Source organism: Lutjanus erythropterus, chromosome 18 (assembly GCF_056507025.1).
Source record: "Lutjanus erythropterus isolate fLutEry1 chromosome 18, fLutEry1.hap2, whole genome shotgun sequence".
In the NCBI taxonomy this organism is placed as follows: Eukaryota; Metazoa; Chordata; class Actinopteri; order Lutjaniformes; family Lutjanidae; genus Lutjanus; species Lutjanus erythropterus.
Window position 1 is genome coordinate 12,061,756 of NC_139334.1, and position 22,836 is coordinate 12,084,591.

Consider the following 22,836-nt stretch of genomic DNA (forward strand, 5'->3'; position numbering starts at 1 on the left):
CTGAGCATTGTCGGTTTGTCTGTGTTTTCGTCAAGCACAGAATTGTTAATTCAGTGTTCATTCAATTGTATATGGAGGGGTGGATTTAATTAATATGAAACAACTAGAAAAATGATTAAAACAAAATAATTTTGTGGGCTGGATTATATTATGTTTTGGAAATCATGTCAGGGGGCAGATGTTTGAGACCTCTGTTTTAAAAGTTGCTCATCACTCAGTGTTCAGTGGATCTTTCCTGTCTTTGTATGTCCTCCTCCTCTTCAACCATGAATTCAGCCATTGTTTTATGCTCCACAGATTATTTCACTTTTAAGAGACAATTATGGATCCCTAAACATTCTGGGGAAAATGGCAAGCCCTCTTGCAATTCATAAGGGAATACCTCAGTAGCTAAGAGCAAACACTTTAAGATCAAAGTTTTTTTTTCCCTGTACAACCTCCCAATGAAATCCTTATGGCAATTTATGCAACTAATTTTTTTCTAAGACATCCTTAGATGATAATTTAAGAGAAACCTTAGCCTAAATTGGTTTATGCAGCTGGGCACAGGCCTTCATCTCGCCACCTCATGGGAACGGTGGACCTGCACAGCCAGTGTTGATACTGTTAAAGAGTCGCAGCAGCTGTAGCTCCAGAACCCTGCAAGTACACACATAAAAACCTGTTCCAGCCAACAGCTGGAATACAACCTCACACATACGAGTTATCATTGCACTGGAGGAGCCACCTGTTAGCTGAAGGGAAAAGGAACAAATGAGTTTCGAACAAAAGGAAATCTTATATTGAAGAGAAGTTGGCGATTGCTGGCTCATATCTCCAATGGAAATTGTATATAATGAATTGAGCTCCACATGTTCTGATGAATTTTTTAATGGTTTCTATCACATTTTAGTGGTCGTTGAAGGTTTGTGTTTTTACTGTAGTGGACAACACTGTGTACTTGTCTCTGTCATGAAATCTCACTAAGAATGTGTGGTATAAAACAAAGATTGTCTCAGAATCTATTCTGTTCTTAAATGTTATGCATTAGGGCAGTTCGTTCAATGTTGTAGGTGGTGTGGATTACCATGTTTGTAGAGATATTTTTTTCTCTCCCTGTTTTCCTTTACTTTTAAAGTAACAGGAATATGTTGAGGATCTGAAGACATTAGCTCTCAGCTTAGCAGTGATGAATTTGCCAAGCAGAAAAATCATTTTTCCATCGAGGTTGCTTCATGGGGAAAAAATGCAAAACTCCAGATTCCTCCCCATGTTCATGTTGGGTAGTTGTTTTATTTTCCAGGACAATGTTCCATTGAATAAAAGCCCTTGTTTTGCTCTTTGCTGTAGAGAAGTCAGTGCCTTCCCCCGCCTGTGGCTGGGCTTTTATTGGAGAAGTGACTTTGATGTCTATGCAAGCTCTTTTCTACCAGCTTAACCAGCCTGCATCAAATAGTTCTCTGAAAATCTCATGTAGCTTGTTTTGTGTACATAGTGTTATTTAGCACCTTTTTTGAAATGGAACCATCTGAAATGTGTGATTGTTTGTGTTGAATTATTAACAGGTACATTGTACTTGTATGGTATCATAGAAAACATGTTTGTAGATTGATATTAAGTTGCATTTAGTTTCACTGAATCTATTTTTCTACTGTCACCTCAAAAGGTGCGTAACAGTGGTCAACTTGGGCATCCTCAAAATAAACTGGTTTGATATTATGGAAATCATTTGATCTCAGGTCGTTTTGTGCACTGGAATTATGTGGTAATACTTTTATTTGGAACATGAACCCACATAAAACACTTTTACAAACACATTAGTCTTAACTGGTCGCCACCAGAAAACCTCTTCAACAATTTAAACACACTCGCATTTAGCTTAAAGTGATGTTCACAGGAATGCACATGGCAGCATCGTGCTCATGTAAAGTACTGTCATAACATCAAGACAACTTTTCAAAGGAGAAATATGTAATTTTACTGTACAAAATGACCGTATGTCAGATGAAGGAAAATAAGTTGAAATACTGGCTTCTGACATAAATGCTACAGTCAGCATGTTCTCCTTTGAAATTTCCATTTTGGTGTGGAACATCTGTCTTTGTTTGCCATATATTAAACAGGGTTTGAACCTACTTAATATACTGTCTATGGCTCAACTGCCTGTTTGGATTGCAGTACTCATTTTTGAACGTTAATTTTACATATTTCTCCTTTAAAGCATATACAGTGCTGAAACAAAATTTGTCCATGAATGTTACAAGAAAACTTTCATGAGGAGCTTCAAAGTTAAGGCATCATTATAAATCAATATGAATGAAACTGTAAACCCAAAAACCTACAATCCTCCATCCTTCGCAACAGTAACTATAACTCAGTATTCTTTGCACTAATTGTTCAAGCTTCAGGATCACATTGGTTGCAGCAAAAAACCCTTTTATTTTTAACAAAGAAAAAGGGGTGAACTTCCAAGTTAAACATACATTCAGAGCACCATATGATAGCAGCGTAGCCTCCTTTTCACTGGTATCTTGCGTTTATCCTGCGTCTTTTTCTGGCCCGCAGCTCCTCGAAGAACTCCTGGACGGCTTCAACTGTGACGGTCTGACAGAGACAGGGAAGGAATGGTTCAGGTTTGAGATTATGAGGAAGGAAAAAAAACCTCAAGACTCAACCCAGTATCCACCAAACATGATATCACTTTACTACAAGACTGCCCTTTACAAATGTTAAGAATTAGGTTGTAAACTCTTTGTGAATCATTAATAAACTGTTACAACAGATTAGATGAAAAGGGCAACAGTGACCTATTGCTTACCAAATAGTGCGCCTGCATTTTGCTGTATTGCTAAGGCTCAGCTCTCACTTGGCTTACTTTGTCTTTTCCATCAGCAGCATTTATACCTGTCAGCTTCATCAGATGTTTGTCAATAAGTAACTACCATTCAACCACCATCAGCATATCTTAATAGACAAAAAGTTTAATTTGACATAACAAATTACGAGATTCAAATACTTAAGACTTTGCCAATATTGTTTACCTTTCCATTTTCAGCATGCCATAAGCAGCTTTCCACATTATTATCACAGGTATTGATGTGACATAAGTCATTAATAAATGTTGATTGCGTCACACTTTACAATAAGGCTCGATTTTGCAAGTTATAAATATTAGTAACTCATTAGAAAGAATAGTAGCAAGCAGTAAGCCCACTTTGACGTGTGATGTTATAACTTGTTAATAATTGTTTACTAATGATTTGTAAAGTTTTACACACTAGCTTTAAACCATTTATAAATTATTATAAGGGCAATCCTATTTTAAAGTGGTACCTTATTTTTGACAGCAAAGTTTCACATTTTTGTCATGTGACATTTAACATTGCCCATGGGTTACTAATTAAATACTATTGAAGGAATTTCACAGCGGCCATGGCCTTCATGGCCGCTGTGAAATTCCTCTCCTGGTCTGGATAGTTAAAATTAAACACAACAAGACCTATGAGGTATTTATTCCATTAGTACTTAATTGACCCCTGGGTTTGGCCTTAAGTCCCTCAAAAAAAAAAAAAAAAAAAGACACACCCTGTGGCCACAGTGGCCTTGATTCCACCGTTTTCTACTCTGCCTTTTTTCTATCAATACAGTTTTTAGACACAACAACATCAAGTGAAATGCTGCACAGATTTCAAGCCTGGTATGAGCTGCTGGAAAACCACTGGGCTATTTAAATGTGATGCTGACTCGCAGCAGAGACAGAGAAAGGGAGTAGGTGCTCATGTAAACAAATGTGAGAAAAAGAGTGTGCGATTGCGGACAGAAGTGTCGACATGATGTAAACTTTCTTTAATCATCAAGCCTGATGTTACTCTACAATTCTGTGGTTTACACTGCAGACTGATCTCAAAATATCTCAAAACAAAGAAAAACTTTGTCAAAATAATCCTTATTATCAATTAACCAACTCAAATTTGAAGATACTAATTATTTTGAGATACTAACTCAATATTTTGAGATAGTATCTAAAAATGGTTTACATAGCACACGAAATAAAATAATCTTTAACACTAAAATTAAATTAATTACTTCTGTGGCTCTCCAAAATCTGACAACACCAAAGGCCAAGTGGTCGTGTCCCAGACTATATATTTGCACTCAGACATCCATTTCTCACCTTTCCTTCAGCGGCACACTGGTCTAAAAATTCATTGATTGAAGTTGTCAGCTCGTTGAAACCTGAGGGAAGAGCAGATGATTAATTAGTCTCAATCAATTGCTTCCCCCATAAATTTCACTTTACATGATTACTGCCCTTGACGAAAACTGACCCCACATCCTCCCCCTGCTCACCATAAATGACCTCCAGCTGCTGAACACGGTCCATCGAGCTTGTCAGCGCCATCAGCGGGTGCTGCCCGAACGGCTCGTCCAAGCCTTTGTTCTCATAGGCCAGAATGGTGTCAGACTGATCCATGAGGAACTGCACCTCTGCAGCCACATAGGTTTTCTGTGTATGCAACAAGAAACATTCATTAAAGTACTTCATTACATGGTTACATGAAGATGGATCCCATGTAAAGCCAACACTTGCAATATGGCTTTCTTGTACCAAAGCCCACATTATAATCTGAGAGCTTGTATTTTGTGACTACCTTGCAGCCTGTGCAGGTGCAGAGCCTGGAGCGCCAACTGTATGGCCAGAACACTGCTCCCTGTCTCAGCCTCTCCCGCCCTTGGACCTGTAGTTCCTTCAGCCTGCACGCCACAGTTGTAGATGAGGTCCTCTCGGGGCTGCCTGTCATGTCCTCGTGGGTCCGTTTGCAAGGGGAACTGCTATTTGCAGCTTCCTAAAGACACATATAATGTGATGAGAACCGGCAGGAGGAGCAGATGATCAACACCTGGGCTTTGTGAAAACATCTCAGCCTCGCTGCAGACTCATCCGGGTGAGTCTCAGGGCGAATGACACAATGAGATGATTGGGTGATGAAAATCACCAGTTTACAGTAAGCTGTCCTGTGAAGCCTGGCCAAAGCCGTCTACAGAGCAGGAGAAGCAGCAGTGCCTCATGGGTCATTTCTCCTCTAATTACCCAGAGGAGGGGAAAGCACGTTAGCAGGAGCTGGAGCCGGCTCCATAATCTGCTCATTACCCTCCAGCCCCATCTTGTGGCAACAAGTAACACCAGTTGCCATGAAAGGGAATGTGCACAGTGAACACTCAAACACTGGACATGAGGGCCTTTTTCCTAAAAAAAAAAAAGGATCCCGTTATTACACAGTGTGGAGGGGTGCTACGTCATAAGGAGGGTAAATATAATGGGTAAACGGTCAGAAGCTCTCAACATGAGCAGAAAACGTCTGTCAGCGTGGACAGATACACAAAACACACAACAAAATCTGTCAAATGGGCAGTTTTACAATGCAAGGTAACTTATATTATCTGCTTTTTACCTAAAAATGCAAAACTTCCCCAAGACAATGAATACATACAACTTTTTCAGTTGATTTGTGTACATACAATATGGGTACTGGAAAAAGAGGGTTGTTTTTCTAAAATTCAATCCACTTGTATCTTTTTTTTCTAAACCAAAACCATGAATTTAGAGCTGTAAAAATGAATCGATTATTTGTCAGCTATTAATCACCAACAACTTTGATTTTTTTTTTTTTTTTAATATCTAAATTCTCTTAAATTTAGTATCTCAAATGTGAATATTTTCTTTGGGTTGTGGATAAAATAAGACATTTGACGACATCACCTTGAGTTCTGATAAATACTGATGAACATTTCTGATATTTTATGGATCAAACAACAAATCAATTAATTAAGAAAATGATTGACAGATTAATCAATAAAAAATAAATTTATGCTTCCTCCACAGGTGCTTTTGTGCAGGGCTGGTGGAGTATCATGATGCTGTATTTATGTCATACACGAGTTATTGTAATTCCAGTTTTCTGTCTTGTCAGCAGCCACCACATCCACATCGCAACAGGCACCTGTCGCTCAAACTAAGCAAGTCGCAAACAGGATATTTTATCTTTTGATCAATAGGTCTATTTTCTTATGTATATTGAACTGAATGTCTCCGTAAAGTGAATTTTATACAGTATAACCTAGGTTTATTTTAATTTGTTTTGATTTATGTTTATATATTTTCATGTTGAATTGTTGAGATATATAAGACAAATAACTGCAATATTTATTGCAGCCTCTTGTAAAGAAAACTGTCAACCTATGTTGAAATAACTTTGTGGTGGAAAGAGATAATGAGATAAATTGGCATCACTAATTTGCAAATGTGAATTATTATTAGTATCTGCCAGAGCAAATGGAAATGTGAGTTTGGCAAATTTATCTGGTTCCTAGGCTGGATATGAGAAATAACCTTACAATACCCGTTTAAAAAATAATATTCAAGCGAACCGTCAAGGATAAGTGGTTAGGGACAATGAATGAATGGATGAATTAATAAGTTGCATATGTCAGCCAATGACAGTCGTTCAACGTAATTAAACCCAATTTTATGGATATAATATTATATTATCACAACATTTTTAAACTGACATTCACTGCTACCTTACATTGTCCAATAGTAGGAACGTTCGCAAGTTGTAAAACAGAGAAGTCTTTCTAATTCACACAATCGGCAGGTTTTCTTGTTCACTCAATCCCACACTCTGCCTCGTGCTCCTGGTACAGTTTGCTAAAACCTAACCTGATTACACAGCAGCTTGTAAAACCCAAAACCTGTCTGGTCTCATCTGGTGTGAGACTGTAACCCATTATCTGGGGTACAACAGGCCAGGGGAGAGGACTAACACATCAATTCCAAAAACCACCAGAAGCCAGAAATGGTGGATGGTCGGGCGCAAGGCTAGCAACCTTACCCTGTGAAAAAAAAAAAAAGCTAAGCTACAGAAACTGCCATCCTTGCAAAAGATTTTTGCAGCCTTATGTCTCACTTGGAATAAAGAAGTAAGTAAACTCTCCACTATCTGTTTTGGCTCCACAGATGAGGAAAAACCCTCGATGCAAACACAGAAACAAAGGCATGAGCACTGTTCTCTCACTTCCTGCTTTGTGTGCTCGGCACTGGTGGACGGTTCCTCATCCCGGCTCTGACTGGGCTCAGAGTTTTCCTCCTGTTTTGCTACTTCCTCGACATCAACTTCTACCTCCTCCTCAGGGTGACTCACACTGATCACAGGTGGTGCTAAAGGACAAAGACAAAAACAATTGCTCTCTGGATTTTACTGTTAAATGCATGTGAAATTAGACATATGGGTTCGTCTTTTCTGTCTGTGCAGCTGAGGAACATTAGTTACCTGCAAAGTGTGCAGCATACGTCCACAAGAAAGGAGCCTTGTTCATACAGGCCTCACATACCATCTCCTGCAGCTCCTCAGGTTCCACTACAGTGCAGCCCAGGTGCTGTCAAATGCAAACAAAATCACTACATAGTGAGAAGAAGACTTATAGTAGTAATAAAAATTTGAATTAAAGAAGTGCTCAGACATCCTTTCATTTCAACAACATGACTTATCTCACCCTGCTATGAAACCAATCCTCACAGACGACACACTGAATCATCTCATCGTTGGCCTGATAGGTGATAAAAAAAAAAGGTGTTGACAGATCTGATCCTTGAGACAGATGACAAACATAAACAGCAGATTTCATCCAAATATTCTGAATTACATGAGAGATCAGAGTTAAACATAAAAGGACTACCTGATCATCTGTGTCTGGGTACGGACGGTCACACGTGCAGTAGCAGCCGTTGAAGTTGTGATTGTAGTGATTTTTAGCATTTTCCAAATCTTTGGCCTGTGAATACAAAGGAAGCAAAACTTCAACACATAGGACATAAATGATAGACACGTTGGGAGATAAAATAGTATTAAAACAAGAAGACTCACAGGAATTAGTTGGCATTTGAATTCCCCAAACTTGCTGTTTCCACAATCACAACGAAAATTTCTACATAAAAAAAAAGGAAGATGAGCAAATGGATGATATAGCAAACAGTGGGACTGAATTTGACTCAGTTCAACTGTCAGCACAGCATACAAATAATCTTGCATAAAATACCTTTTGGTGTACAGTTCGAAGACATCATGATCATCGTGGCATTTATTGGCACAGGCGAGACAAAAACCAGCAGGCTCTGCACCACTGGGTGTGCAGGTGTTGCAGGCAAATACAGCCTGTCTCTTCACATAACCCTGCAACAATAAACATAGGTGGTATAAATTATAATACCGTATATGTATTATTGATGACTTTTCTTGAGAGTCTTGAGGATAACAAAAGAGGAGGGGTGAGTGAGATTTTATAGTGACTAACCACAAATATGTCATGAAAAAAGGAGATAAAAATAAGTAAATAAATATGTTTATGAGAGGATGGGGGGGGTCACCAACATCAATAAATATGGTTCATTCTGTGAGAGTCATGAATGTGCACCACAAATTAGAAAAGATTTGGATGAAAGATTTTCAAGATGCACTAACTCTAAAACTGAAAATTTGACCTGATGGTGGCGCTGCAGGAAAGGTCTCACCAAAATCAATAGGGTTCGTACTCTTGTGGTCATTAATGTTGTCAGTAAATTTGAGAAGATTTTGATGAAAACTAAGATAAATTAATTTTAATTCATTTCCTCTAATCCTCTAGTGCCTGATGGTGGCGCTAGAGGACAGGTCAAGGTTTCATTATCAAGGGGTTATTTATGTATTCAACAAATAAACAAAGTGCCTGACACAAAAACTTGGTCAACAATTTTCTGTAAATCATTTTCTGGAGGCAAATATCCCTGGGGTCAGATTGACCCCAAGGGTAAAATATGTTAGTGATATTTGAGGATGATAGGAGGGTTAATTAATTAATTAATTAATTAATTAATTATTACTTTTAGTTATGTGTAATTATTCAAAAATGCTGGTGGAAGTTCACTGTTTTAGTGCCCTGATATCATTTGGACAATAATGTTTACGTATCTTTACCACTTTTGAGGCATCACTGCCAAAATATGTTTATATACATTAATTTTTATACTTCCTATTATCAGTATCAGTATCAGCCCCCAAAATCCAGTATCGGCTGGGCCCTAAAATATAATACAGTACATTACTGATGACATGTCACATGCAATAAAGGACTACAGTAGTTCTTTTATTATTAAGTGTTCAACTACAACACTAAATTAGAAATACTGCACTAGTAACCAAACAACACGACTACAGTTTAACTCCTTAGGGGCACTACGGGCGCTAAAACACCCTTATGAGAAATTATAATACCTTAAAAAAAAGAGTCAGTGACCAAACAGCACTGCATCTTAAACTGCAGTACGAGGCGATGGCTGCAGGAATGCGGTGCATGCAGCCTTTCTTACCCGGGAATAGGAGCAGTTTTCTGGGTCGCTTCCAGCCAGCACACACAGAGCTTGTTCCAGCTCCTCCTGGTCCAGAACATCGTCTGCTTCGTCTTTGTGTGCTGCCATGCTGCTGATAAAACAGAGGAAAGGGGACACAAAGACGCAGACAGGCGCCGGTGATCTGAACAGTGTTGACAAGTGACTGTTCCGGGCGGGATTTTGGGCCCAGACCACGTGGAGGAAGTGACGAAACATTATGATCAATATAGGGTACCTGCCGCTTTTAATTTAATTTATTTGATCTGTGGTGTCCGTGGATTTACTTGTTATTTCGATATTTCGGGTATCACTTTTAGATGAGGCACCCTTTATAAAAGGTTCATAAGTTAGTACAAATGGTTATTGATAAATGGTTACTCAATGATTTAATGATTTCTGGATTAGATCCATTAATTGGTAAAACTTTTGGATTCATAGTTTGTGGAAAAACTCTGACATATGATCACTTCCAGAAAAGGACTTAGCAACAACTTATAGAACATTTATTAAAGAATTACCAACATTTATTACTAAGATTTGTTACCAAATAGAAAGGACGAATATCAGTGGTTACTATGATTATGCTATAACCAAGCAGCTGCTGCAGCTGATGATTATTTACATTATCCATTTATCTGACGATTATTTTCACGATTAGTTTATTAATCGTAGTCTATAAAATATCAGAATTGTGTAAGATGATCATGACAATTTCCCAGTAAATTTCTGAAAAAGGTAATCAGTTATTAAGATAGTTAATTCTCTTTGGTCGATTAACTGTCTTATGGTTGCAGCACTACTGGTAACCCAATATTTGTTGTTATTAATGGTTTGTTTGTCATGTAGAGCGCATTAGTAAAGGTACGAACCATTAGCGAAGCTTTTTGTCGATTAAAGTGAATTGTATTGTTGAAAGAAGAATATTACATACCTGCCCTGGTGGTAGATGGAGGTCGGGTCGCGTCTGTGCTGCTTGTGTATTTTTAAAATATTTTTCTTGTTTTCTTTTGTCTTTCAAAACGTCATGATAATGTTCGAAGTATTTGGAGTCCTTTGAATCCTATTTATTTATTTATGATTATTTGAATGTGGACAGACTTCTCTCATTCATGAAGACGGAATTGATAGTGTTAAAAGAATACAGTATAATATACAGAACAGTAATTCACAGGCAGTAGTTGTAATTAAAAATAATAGAATGCTCGAATAACTCATAATCATATATAAATCTACATTTGTAGATATTTCTATTCAGCCAATGTAAACATTAATTATTAATGTAAGAATACTATTAAAAAACTATTAAAAAAAACTATTAATGAAAGAATAGCCTACTTTTTGTATTGGTAAATGTAAATCTGAGAAATACCTTCTGTATGTTGCAATGGTCTTCCGATGGATGGCGCCACTGTGACATGTTTCTCTGAGGCCGCCCGCCTAAACCGTGTGCTGCTCCCTGCTCACTGCTGCATTGAAGACAGTAGACTATTGCACGAGGGTGCTCTCATTATGCAATCTGCATAAGGGTCTATAAATAGAAAATCAGTTAATTATGCAATGTGCAGTGTGTTTGCATACAAATCCACAAACCGGTTCACAGATGTACATTTTGTCCTAAACTTTATTAAATCTTCTTGTGTGAAACGTGAATTGACAGACAGTGAGTCGGCGCGCGCAAAGAACACACTGAACTTCTCTGACCGCATCCCGGATGCCTTCAGGGACTGTCGGAAAAATTGACGAAATAACATCAACAGCCCAATTCTGGCTTCCGAGTGAAAAACATAAATAATTGTCCTATTATTTTGTGTGCTCATATAATCGGCATCTATCGCCATTATGATGGAAATAAATACTATTGTTAAAGTAAGGATTATCACTGAGAAACTGCTCATTGAGTGGTCCAAAAACAACACTCCTTTTACAAGCTTATGTAAAAATCAATTAGATGCCAGAACTCTTCAGGGTCTCTGTTCAACTTAGAGCAAAAAGTGTTAGTCACTTAATCAATTAATCAACAAACTGACAAAAAAAAGTAATAAATAGCTGAGTATTTTCTTAATGGATTCATAGCTTAATTTTTCAGTAAAAAATGCAAAATATTTGCTCGATCTGGCCTAATCAGTGTTAGGACTTGATGCTCTTCTCAGTTTTACATCAATGAAAATTAAATAGATTTGTATGAAGTAAGAGGTTACATGTTCTCAACAGTGGGAAATTTTGTCACAGGGGGGACTTGGAAATTCAGTCCAAACCTTATTCAGTGACTAATGTTGTGATGCCACATATTCATCAGATGTCAGTAGATATGTGGCATCAAAACGTTGGTAAATGAAAAATGTTTGGACCCATTTTTCATGTCTCTCCTGTCCCAAAGCTGCCCTACCCCTTGAGGGCACCGCACAGACTTGCAGTTTCTTACAAGCTGGTTGAATCACTCTTAAACTATTCATTCACCCAAATATAGTAGGAGCAGCAAATCCTCACATATGAGGGGCTGGCTGGAACAAACATTTTGCATTTTTGCTGAAAATGACTAAAACTATAAATCTGTAGCATTCAAATATTCAGCCATCCATGAACCTTGCCAAGGATATGCATGTCTGACCAACAAGCCTGGAGCTTGTCCACAGCTAAAGGCACACACCACTGGATCCATCATCCTAAAATCTTTTGTGCACATTTATGACTGAATGCTAAAGAACCTCCTGTGGTTTGTGTAGATTCATGATTCAAAACCTTGAAAATCTGATATAAAAATATATATATAACCTATACCAACTGCTGACTCCTCACTCCTATCCCTCTAGCAGGAGCTGCACGTCACCAACAGCTGTGAAGCTAAAAACAAGGCTTACCTAATAGCAGTGCTGGGGAGTAAATAACTAGTTACATGTAATTAAGTTGCATGATAAATATCACAGGGACTGAGGAAAATATGGAATCAAATTACAGCTACAAATCAAAATATTGGAGATTAAATATTCTTTACAGGTTGCCTGGTTGAGATTTGTACTCCACTGAGTGTTTTTGTTTTTGTCAGTATCAAGAGACACTTGAAAAAAAAAAAAAAAAACATAGTTCAAACTTTATTCAGTGACTTTAGTTGCGGCATCTTGTGATGCTGCTGCTGACATCTGATAAAGACGCATTTGACGTCGAAACGTTAGTCACTGAAATAAGCTTGGCTCTATTTATTCAGTCGGGAATGGTATTTTCTGAGGCGGTCGTGAAGGCAGCATCAGTCTCCTGGATCCTGGGTGTGTGCAATCAGTTCAAGCTCAGAGACTGAGAGCGAAAACACCAGGAACATCTCAACGTGAGTCCAGCTGTGCCTGCTGTCACCTGTCACCCTGTCTGAAAGCTTCTTCTTCCGCACTGGACGGACCGAGAATGGGAAACTATCCGAGCTAGTCTGTGAAGAGGACACACATTCAGGGGGGAACTGAGCTAAAATTTGCCAGCAGGTTAGTTAATGCTAGCTCACCACCACAGCCTCTCGTTGACGTACTTAACGCTAAATCAGTTGCTTCATCTTTCAGCTAACTAGCCGTTGCTAGTTTACTCATTTGATATTTGTAAGTGGTATGAATCTGTTAACGTAGGTCAGTCTTGTTAGCAAGCTAGCTTACGTCTCCTAATTGCATGCCATCGGTTAGCAGTGCAGACTGTCACTACGCTGCTAGCCAGCTAACGTTAGCAGTTGATGTTAGCAAAAGGGGGTCAGTGTGTGTGTGTGTAACTGATGCTGAACCTCATTCACTGTAATGTTGGGGTTGTAAACTAGATAATATGAACCGAGAGGGCGTTCAGCTCGTCACAGACTCCGGCTGTGTTTGAGTGACGTTAACGTACCACAAACTGAGTCGTGAATCTGAGAATTCCCCTCCATTGTCGGCTGCCGTTACACTAACTAACCCAACGTTTGTCCGGTGGTTTCCTCCAGGTTGAGCTTTCAGTCACACCGTTTACCTCCAGGGAAGGAGCAGGAGCACAGTGGAGATGCAGACCTTCCTCAAAGGCCGGAGAGTCGGCTACTGGCTCAGCGAGAAGAAGATGAAGAAGCTGAATTTTCAGGCTTTTGCTGATTTGTGCAGGTACATTTATTTTATTTTAATTTATTGTATTTGATTATCCTTTATTTTGTCTGGCAGTCTCAATGAAAACTCCTTACCAAGAGGCATAAGAACAAACACTCACAAAAACACAATGAGCAGTTCATTCCATTTGAAAGGTACACAGTACCTGAAACCTGTTCTGCCAACATTACTGTGTACATGATTGTGGCTCTAATAACAAAGTTATTTTAGAGCAACTAAAAGAAAAGACTTGACATACAGATGCATGACAAGGCAAAAATTTAACAAATGCAGGTGTTTCCATGTAGATGAGAAGCCTTTTGTTGGCATGGTTTGGGTCCACTTGTCCCCTTAGGGCAAACTCAGTTTCAACCACATCAGCATTTTGGTTGTCCTCCAATAGCTAGTTGTAAATGTGAGACTATAACTGTATCTACTTGTTATCATAATACCTTTGATTATTGATTTTAGTTATAACTTAATGACTGAAGCCTAACTCTGAAAGCAGAAGTCTAGGAAAAATAATGGCAAGCAGCCATTCAGGTACAACTACACACTACAAAAGATACAGTATAATGCTGATCAATCAAACCTGCTGCTAACAGTTTAAATAAAAAGAAGCAGCAGTATTGCACTGAGTCATGTTGTGGGCTATGTATGTCTTCCTTCATGTGAGCAGAATATTTGTTTCACAGTTTGAGCTTGATGTTTTTAGATGGCTAGGTTAAACAAATTGAATCCATACAAATGTATTATTAACAGCTTAGCTGATTAAGAGAGGGGAAATGACTGAATCGGGTTGGTATCAGCAGATACTCAAGGTTGCAGTGTCTATATCAGGCATGAAAAAGTGGCACTGAGCCATCCCTTTGGAAAGCACTCTACCACCATCATCAAAATGAAAATTAGGGAGTATCTTTTGAATGAACGGTGCTCCATCCCTCCAGCAGACTTCCAGAGACTTTGAAAATCTATGCCAAGGAGCACTGAAGGTCTTCTGGTGGTTTATTGTAGCCCAACATCTTAATAAGCAATTTTATGTCAGTTTTTCCCCTTATTTGATATCCATCTGTACATTCATACAGTAGCCCTACATCATTAACAATTTATGTCACAGTGAATAAACGGAAGTGCTGACAATGCATACCCCCCTAATGACTCTGATAAAAGCCACTGATTATCATCTCTTCTCTCACAGTGAATAGCTCTTTTGCAACTTTCATTTGAACTTTCTCTTTCATACTTACAGTGTAGGTAACTCCCCTGCTGATGTTTGAGGTTTTACTAACAGTACAGTTGATTAGGCTGTGACGGCTCTACTTCTTTTCTCTCTGCTGGCATTTTTTGAAAACGTATGTAAGCATGCCCCAAGGGAAGGCGCCACTAGCAAAAGTCAATTTAGTGTAACAGGTTTTGTTTGTCATGTCTTGATGCTTGTTGAGACAGGGTGCGAGGAGGTAATGTCTGTAGGTTGGTCTGTCAGTATTGCATTTATAACAGAACAAGCAGCTAAAACAGGTGTTCTCATTTACTTGTCCTGAAGCATAAAAGTCATGTTTGTGCAGGAGGAAAAAATGAACAGAATATATGTTCTTATTCCACAAAGTTAACCTTAAAGGTTCAGTCCGTAATTCTGTAGAAAGCTGATTGTTAAGTATCATTACCAGGTCGTCAAATTACCGACACTTTGGGTGGGTGGCTCAAAGATGGCTGGTTGTTTAGTCTCACTTACAGGTTGTCCAATATTTACTTTTTGGGAAAGAGACTCAACAATCAACTATGTCACTGCCTTGTGATTGGCAAAAGTCCGGTCACAGTGTAGATTTTCTAAAGACTGAAAACAGAGTCAAGAGGAGGAGCAGAAGTGTAGTTTTCTCGTAGACTACTTGAATTACATTATGCTTAAAGGGTTCTATGGAGCTTTTGCCTCTGAAAAACTGCCTACCCCGCTTTAATCCTTACAGTATCTTATATTGATTGTAATTCAAGCAGTGGGATATCACCTAGACTACTCTTGAGTTTTTCCCTCTAGCTGTGAGAGGTTTTTTTTATCTACAACAAAGAGACTTATCTGTTCAAATGCATAGTCATAACATGAACTTGTTCAAGGTTGTGTTTCTGCTGTAGTGAAGATTTGTTCAGATTCTCCAGCCTTGAGAGGGGTAGCTAGCTATGTGAGTGTTTTATATATATATATATGTTATCTTGTTGTAGCTTATCCATCTCCAGCCATGTGAAATGTTATATAAGGTGTTATAAAGTAGGGCATGGATTTTCTCAGCAGACATGACTCTCCTTCACTGATTTACAATAGCTACTATAAAGTATACTGGATTGGGGAACGGCTCCAAGGTATGACGGCAGCCTTATCATGTCTCGTTGCAACACTGTCTAATTGTCTATGCTGTATGAGGGCTGCAGTTATCCTGAAAACACAACCAATGGCCGCAGCTAACAGTGAAAAAGGATGCAGAAAACATTTTAGAGCTATAGTACACACTGACAGCATACCTGGCCTACAGGAGTAGGTGTGTTGCCAGTGTGCAGGCAGCAGTTTCACCTTTTTCAACAGTGTTGTTTCCTCACAAAGCGACCTGGTTGAGCCAGCGCAGATTACCACTGTAATCCACAAAACATTTTTAATCTCTTCATAAACCTCCTGGTAACTCTCCCTGCATCCTGCCTACCCATTCTGTCCTCAGAGCTGCACAGAGGGCTGTTTAATATGAAGGGCAGTGGGTCAGAAGTTAAGTAGTTGTGTTTGTGACAGAAAATCAAAAGGATTAAGTGACATTAATAGCCTTTACACAAGACATCAGTAACATTTCTGACTTTATGTTATCTCCTTTTCACAGCTAATTTAATATCATGTCACTTCCATTCACTAAGCCTCCCCTGAAACTGTTTGGAGACCCCCCTGGGGCGGCCCACCTCCTAGTTTGAAAACCTCTGATATGTATAATCACAACATGACTGTTTTTACTCCAAGTCAGTCACTGAAACCTGTCTTCTGGTTCTCCTTTTCCTGACATATTTCCCCTTAGCATATGCCATGTTAGAAAGCAAAAGTCATCTTCAAGAGGAAGGAGAAGATGGAACTAAGATAACCTTCTAATATGTGACATGTGTGCATTAATGCACCTTGAGGCAGAAAAATCTGGGGTTTTTTCAGTAAGGAATGGTTTTCTTGGTAATACGACAGTAGATTGTCATGCACCTTGATTTTACTTTGCAGATAGATATGTGCAGGATTTTGACTTGTCAGGTTGTATTACCTTAACAGAAAATGACAGTTTCATACTCTAATAGTGACTGACCAGTTTTTTCCCTCTCATCATGTAGCGTGCAGCTGACGTTGCAAGTGCCTACCCTGTCTCGTGCAGCTGGACTTAAGGGATTCCTGCTGGTCAGAGCCACTTGACTTTATTTTTGTGTCCCACAAGCTTGCATAGCAGTTTTCTGGCTCACTCATACCTGATTTAGAAAAATACGATGCCCTTGAGAATAACCAGTCTGAGCGTCATTCATAATATGAAAATACTGTCCATTCGTCCCATCAAGGCAAGGCCACTACTGCCTAGGACAACAAGTCTGATGAGATTACATTGAGCTACACCCAGTCTATGCTTGTGCTAAGTCTTTCACACAAATTATACAATTTACTGCAGTGAGGGGGGTGGGGGGTAATTATTTAAAACCTTTGGCGAGTATCACTTTAAATTGTATTCAGATTTAAAGAAGGTGGTGTTGATTTTGAGGAACAGACATAGCAAGGTTTTAGCAGCCCAAACAGGTAAAACAGCTTCACCTGGTTGGCCTGCTTTATCTGACTCTGCCCAGTGTTAAACATAGGAATGCTAAATGTTTTAAAATAGTCACCATACTGTAGTTTCTTGTATTGATTTGTCAGCCATTGGTAAACTAAATGTTCAACCTCCTGCTATCAGTTTTGTAGTTTGTTTGTAATCACATGCATGTTGTACCATTAATACTAACCTCTAACATTAGAATTTATGGCTAAATAATACTATATGTTAGTATGATATGGTGTAATATAAAGTCTGTAATATAAAGTTTCTCATTACACCTCCATGTTCATGTGTGTCAGACCTATTGAAAAAGTTCTGACCCTGGCCTGCTTCTCTGCTGGATCTTCTTCTCCGTCTCATTCACTCTGCCGGCTGTGTAACAATATAGGAGAGCAGACGATCTCCATATCTGAGATGGAACGAAACTAAAGGCCCCATTCACACCACATGAAACACATAGCCAGCTGCAGTATTAAATATCCACATTGTTGTGAAGCAGTGAATGGCTGCACGGCTGTTACCATGGGGCTGAAACCTCAAAAACAACTGGGCTGGACAGGCTGAGTTGGTGGTTTTGTTCCAGTCGTCAAGTCCCCCTACTCAGAGATGTGTTTTTTTTAGCCATTCAAATTTTACTTGTTATTTTCTGCTGAATCCCCTTGGCTAATTTGTGGCATTAAGTGAGGCCGGACTCAATCAAGCCAGTTCCACCAGAAATTTGTCCACTTTCTTGTTTGGGTGGTTGTTTTTCTCTCAGTGGTGGGGTTAGGACTTCCAGTACATAAGTCAAATAGGTGTAAATATGTGAAGGAAATCCTCTGTACCTTTAACAGAAACTCTTCTGAATGTGTGGTGACTTCTTCTCTTTTTACAACCACATGCACAAATGGTCAGTTGCATAAATCCTGCTGCATGCTGTCAGAGTTAAGGATAAGAGATCTCTCCAGGTTCCTCATCTGCACAGTTTGGTCGTGCAAAACGTTATGATGTCACCACTCTTGTAGTGGTCTGCTGGTTGCCAAGCAACCATATTTTTTTTTCACCCAAAGACTAGTATTTCTGAGCCATTTCTGAAAAGTAGTGAATTCTCCAGATTTGGGATTGTTGTATTTTCAGTCTCAGTGGCACTACTTTTCTGCCCTGCTATCACATTTACAGAATAATCCAGGTTCATTGTGCATTTATCTTTGACAATGAGGCACAGATAGGCTCATGTGTCAGTAACGTATGTCGAATCATGAAAGACCTCTGTGAGTTTCTGTTAAATTCTTATGGAGAGGAGCTATTTTGACATACATTTACATAAAGAGTAAGTAAATAATAAGAGAAACATACACACTGTAAAAGAAAGATCTCTAGTGAAGGCAACGGATGCAAAGACTTGCTTTACATAGCTTGTATTTGATAATATCAAAGTAAAACATAAACACTTATAATAGGATAGCTTAGGTTAGGATGCTGTCTTGTTGATTTCAAGTAAAATATATATGTTGCATCACTTAGGTTTGTGCTGGATTTATTCTTTCATAGTCAGTAGGTACATTCAAGTTTTTTCTTCTTCTGAGTCTCTGAGACTACATACCTGAGACACTGAAAAGAGAGCACAGACCTCCTCACCTACAGTACCTGATATACATTTTAGGGTTGCAACAGTATACTGTTTCACATACCATGGTAAGAAAAGTGACAGTGTACATTTGCTTATCTATGGTATTGATTTCTACCATATTATTGTTATTAAAACAATATAGGACACACTATTTTATGAAATTATAAAGAAGTGTTTTTTAAATTAAAAAGAAAAAAAAAACAACCTTATTTCATGCAATGCCACTTTTCGGTTCAATTCTTGAAACCGAAACCTCAATTAATTAAATTTTTTATTTAATATTGAAATCGGGACACCCCTGGTAACTGATAGTATAATGATTGTGTAATACCATGATATAGAGAAAACCTGATACTTTCTGAGATGATTATTTTACTATGAAAATCCCATACCTTACATTTACATGATGTCTTACATCTTTTCACTTTTGGGTACTTTGATACATGGCAATTTTTGTGTATGACTGATCATATGTTTTGTAAAAGTAATGACTGTTACTTTTTTCCTCTCTTTCAGGAAAAGAGGAATAGAAGTTGTTCAGGTAAGTGGATATTTTTTTTATCTGATACAGTTTTTTTTTTTTTTTTGTGAGACAAAAATGATGAGTCATTAATTGTTTTAGTTGGGAAATCATAAATTCATACTTTGAGGTAGAGTTGAAACCAAACCATTAACTAGGTGTACATTATTCAGATTTTTACTGTAAACTACTGTGAGTTTGTTACCTCCCACATACCTGATGTAGTTGCTTCACAGTCTTGCTATTTTCAGTCTGTACTGTAAGCATTCACAGTCGCAGTTGACCAGACCAGGCCATGTTCATTGTTAAGCTGTGATGCAACTCATTTCGGCACGATTTGTTGACACCTGGCCTCAACTCTGTAAACTCTGTTAAACGTCAGGGGAATCTAAATTGGAACGAAACGTTCAAAAGCTTGGTTGTAGCAGAGGCTGTCACAGAATCAGGCATCAGACACCTACACTAATAGCAGAATTTTCGATAATATAAATAAATGTGAGCAGCTACATTCACTTGAAGGTATTCTCTTTAATGTAGATGAAAAGAAATAATGATAATCTCCAGTGATTACTTAGCTCAAGTAAAAGCTGGGTCCCGAGTTATTGTATGTTCAGTTAAATGGAGGCCCCAGGGAAGTAAATGCTGCTGTAAGTAATGGATATTGCACAGCACACTATATTGAGTAAGTAAACACAGCACGTACAGCAGCACAGTAACAATTGTTACTAAGTCCTGGGAGCTCAGTGCTTAAAAGTGCTTGTCAGTTAAAGTGCTTTCTGCAATTGAAAAGGAAATCATCCTGCCTGATCTGCTTTTTTCTTTTCTTTAATGCTGTCTCTTGTCCTCTTGGGGGGTGGGGGTTCTTTTTTTTTCTGTCTCGCTTTGAGGTTATTTTTTTCCCTCTCACTGTGCTGACGATATCAGGACACCCAGAAAGAGCCATGTCCTGGGAATAGTCCCAAAGTAAGCAGGGCTTTGTTTCCCACTGTGCATTCAGCCCCTCCTGGGAGACAGCAGATCCTCACAGACCCTCAGCTCAGGGTACCCAGAGACGTGAACAGTCTTCTGGCCTTCCCCATTTCTCTTTTACCAGGACTACCTGTTGTCCACTGAGTTATTTCCCTTTTACAGGCCATTGCAATTTTTAGCTGAGCTGTTACTGCCAATTGAGAAAACTCAGTTTACTCAGACACCCATAGGTTTTTTTTTTTTAATTTGCACCAGTGACTCAGCTGCCTGAGATGCACTCAATGCCAGTCAGTGCCTGTACTGTCATGGCTGCATCACAAATGAAGATAATGGTATTCATTGTAATGCTCTGGCCTTGTTATACAACTCTGTGTACAAAGCTGTCTTCTCTTATTGCGCTAGTGAATTCTGAGCTCAGCAATCACTTCAACTTTCCCTTAGACTGTTATTTTGCAACCAATGATACAGTTAAACAATTAATTGGGTAGTTTTTAAAATGAATTTTAAAAAGTGTGAAAAATGCTCATCACAATTTCTCAAAGCCCAAAGTGACAGTTTCATATTGCTTCTTTTGTCCAACCACCAGACCAAAACTCAAAGGCTTTTTATTTATTATCATAAATGACAAAACAAATAGCATATCCTTACATCTAAGAAGCTGGAACCAGCCTGTAAAATGACTGAAACATTTTGCCAGTCACTACAATTGTTGGCAACTCATTTTCTTTCATTGCGCTGATCAATTAATGGACTAATCGCTGCAGTTCTAAATGTTTTAACCCTAAGATAAATTTCCACAGTGAGACAATAAAGTCCATGAAAAAATAAATGAAATGGAGAAGAGTTACATTTTGTTAAGAGACAGAGATAACAAGAGTGATGTGGAGAGATGGTAGTAAAGGGTGGTGGTACATTACTCTGAAAACATCTAACCCTAAAACCTGTTTGGCACCACCATAGCTCCAAACTCGTCGCAGATAAAGTGTTCTGCTTGAGTGTTGTTTATGTTTTATTCATTTTTTTGTTGTTGTTTTTAAGCTTTTACGGGTGTGTGGGAGTGTTGATGTTCTGTCAATATCAAGTCTATTTAACCTTCTCTTGAAGGATGGAGTAGAACAGAGCTGCAGATTTATCTGTTGCAGCCAATTTAATCATGTAACCTTGTCCCTGTGGTCTGACAGACTAGTAGCTGATTGTGATGATAACAACTCGACCTTGGATATCCATGGATAAATTAGTCCTATGCTTTTTCTGGCAGACTAAACCACTAGTTTGTGTTGTTTACAGTCTTATCACAAGGTAATAGATCTAAAACAATTAGTTGCATTTATCTGCAGCTACTTTGATAGTCAATCAAGTCATTTTTAAAGTGAAATGTCAAACATTCCCTGTTTTTAGATGCTCAAATGTGACCATTTGCTTCTTTTCTTTGTCTTATGTGATACTAAAATCAGTATCCATGGGTTCTGGGTTGTTAGTTGTAAAGAACTAGCAGTCAGAAGATATCATCTTGGGGTTTTTTTTGTGATATTCTGTTTGTCTTTTTTTTTTTTTTTTTTTTTTTTTTTTTTTTCCTTTTTTTTTACATTTATGAGACCAAAGATTAATTGACTACTCAAGAAAATAATCAGCAGATGAAGTCAATTGCAGCCTTTCCCTCTAATAATCAAAATGATATAATCAGTAGATTCTTTCACACTGCACATCTACCTTGCGATGTATGGCATTTGCTGCATGAGGTTGGATCCTCCAGAGGGTTAGCAGTGTTTATGACGTCGCCCTGTGTGAACATATCTTTGCTAAATTTGGCAGCCCCAGGGAGTTTATTTTATATTTCCATTTCTAGTGTGGGAAAACCATCTACATGTGTAACCATCTGGACTGACAGAACAGAAAAGGAACACAAGGTTTATTTGTTTGCTCCCTTAGCCTCTAGCATCTTTCCACTCTTTTTCTAAGTAACCCATTGTCACGCTCACCTTGTCTCTACTTTTTACCTATCCATCTCTCCTCTGCCTCCTTTAAGCAATTTTGCACCAGCTCATCAATACTGACCCCTTAGCCCTGTTCTCATGAGAGCCATCCTGCCGTTGCTCTGTACATTAGCCTGTCTGTATCACAGAGCTGATGAGATTAACTCACCAGGCTCGGCCTTGAGGAAGCCAATATTCGCTCTCAGAGAGAGAGCCCATCACAGCAAATGGCCATCGTTTGAGTGCGCTGTCCAGGGAAAGTTATTGAGTTACTGTTTTTATTATATGATAAGTGCTGAAGAATTTAAAGTTAATATCCGGCATGCTACATATTGAATTTGCGGGGGCTGACAAACAAGAGGTTGTCTTTAGATGGTATTTATTGATTCTTCAGTGTACCACAATCCAAAAAAAGCTGATTGGTGACCATTATTTGCAATTAGCATATAGTGAGATTAGCTAGGATGAAGCAGA

General features: G+C 38.6%; 3 protein-coding genes across 4 annotated transcripts in view; 2 read left to right on the forward strand and 1 right to left on the reverse strand.

The window, feature by feature from the left end:
• Positions 1–7,117, forward strand: part of btbd7 (BTB (POZ) domain containing 7) — a 36,370-nt gene extending 29,253 nt beyond the window's left edge. The window contains exon 12 of the transcript XR_014772338.1: positions 6,998–7,117. The gene's annotated coding sequence lies outside the window, so the exon portion shown is untranslated. The remainder of the gene's footprint in view (positions 1–6,997) is intronic.
• LOC146310726 (putative E3 ubiquitin-protein ligase UBR7) lies at positions 1,723–9,597 on the reverse strand. The gene is made up of 10 exons (XM_084743297.1): positions 9,383–9,597; positions 7,905–8,210; positions 7,717–7,812; positions 7,534–7,587; positions 7,311–7,416; positions 7,056–7,198; positions 4,632–4,826; positions 4,330–4,486; positions 4,154–4,215; positions 1,723–2,583 (listed from the first exon to the last, which is right to left on the reverse strand). Exons 1-10 carry the CDS (start codon positions 9,488–9,490, stop codon positions 2,500–2,502), a joined length of 1,311 nt encoding a protein of 436 aa, XP_084599423.1. The 5' UTR covers positions 9,491–9,597; the 3' UTR covers positions 1,723–2,499.
• Positions 9,598–12,627: 3,030 nt separating this feature from the next.
• LOC146310727 (inositol-tetrakisphosphate 1-kinase-like) overlaps positions 12,628–22,836 on the forward strand; it is a 42,489-nt gene continuing 32,280 nt past the window's right edge. Inside the window, exons 1-3 of one of the 2 annotated variants that reach the window (XM_084742149.1) lie at positions 12,628–12,870; positions 13,350–13,500; positions 19,417–19,441. In XM_084742149.1, the coding sequence (XP_084598275.1) occupies positions 13,406–13,500; positions 19,417–19,441 (120 nt within the window). In that variant the 5' untranslated portion in view covers positions 12,628–12,870; positions 13,350–13,405. The remainder of the gene's footprint in view (positions 12,871–13,349; positions 13,501–19,416; positions 19,442–22,836) is intronic. The other variant, XM_084742150.1, reaches the window with a different exon arrangement.

What these genes read in the sequence shown, in the direction of transcription:
- LOC146310726 (XM_084743297.1), bottom strand. Translation starts at nt 9,490, where the DNA reads ATGGCAGCACACAAAGACGAAGCAGACGATGTTCTGGACCAGGAGGAG. An exon ending in GTATGCTGCACACTTTGCAG is followed by an intron (nt 7,199 to 7,310) that starts GTAACTAATGTT and finishes TTTGTCCTTTAG; the next exon opens with CACCACCTGTGATCAGTGTG. An exon ending in GCACCTGCACAGGCTGCAAG is followed by an intron (nt 4,487 to 4,631) that starts GTAGTCACAAAA and finishes TTGCATACACAG; the next exon opens with AAAACCTATGTGGCTGCAGA.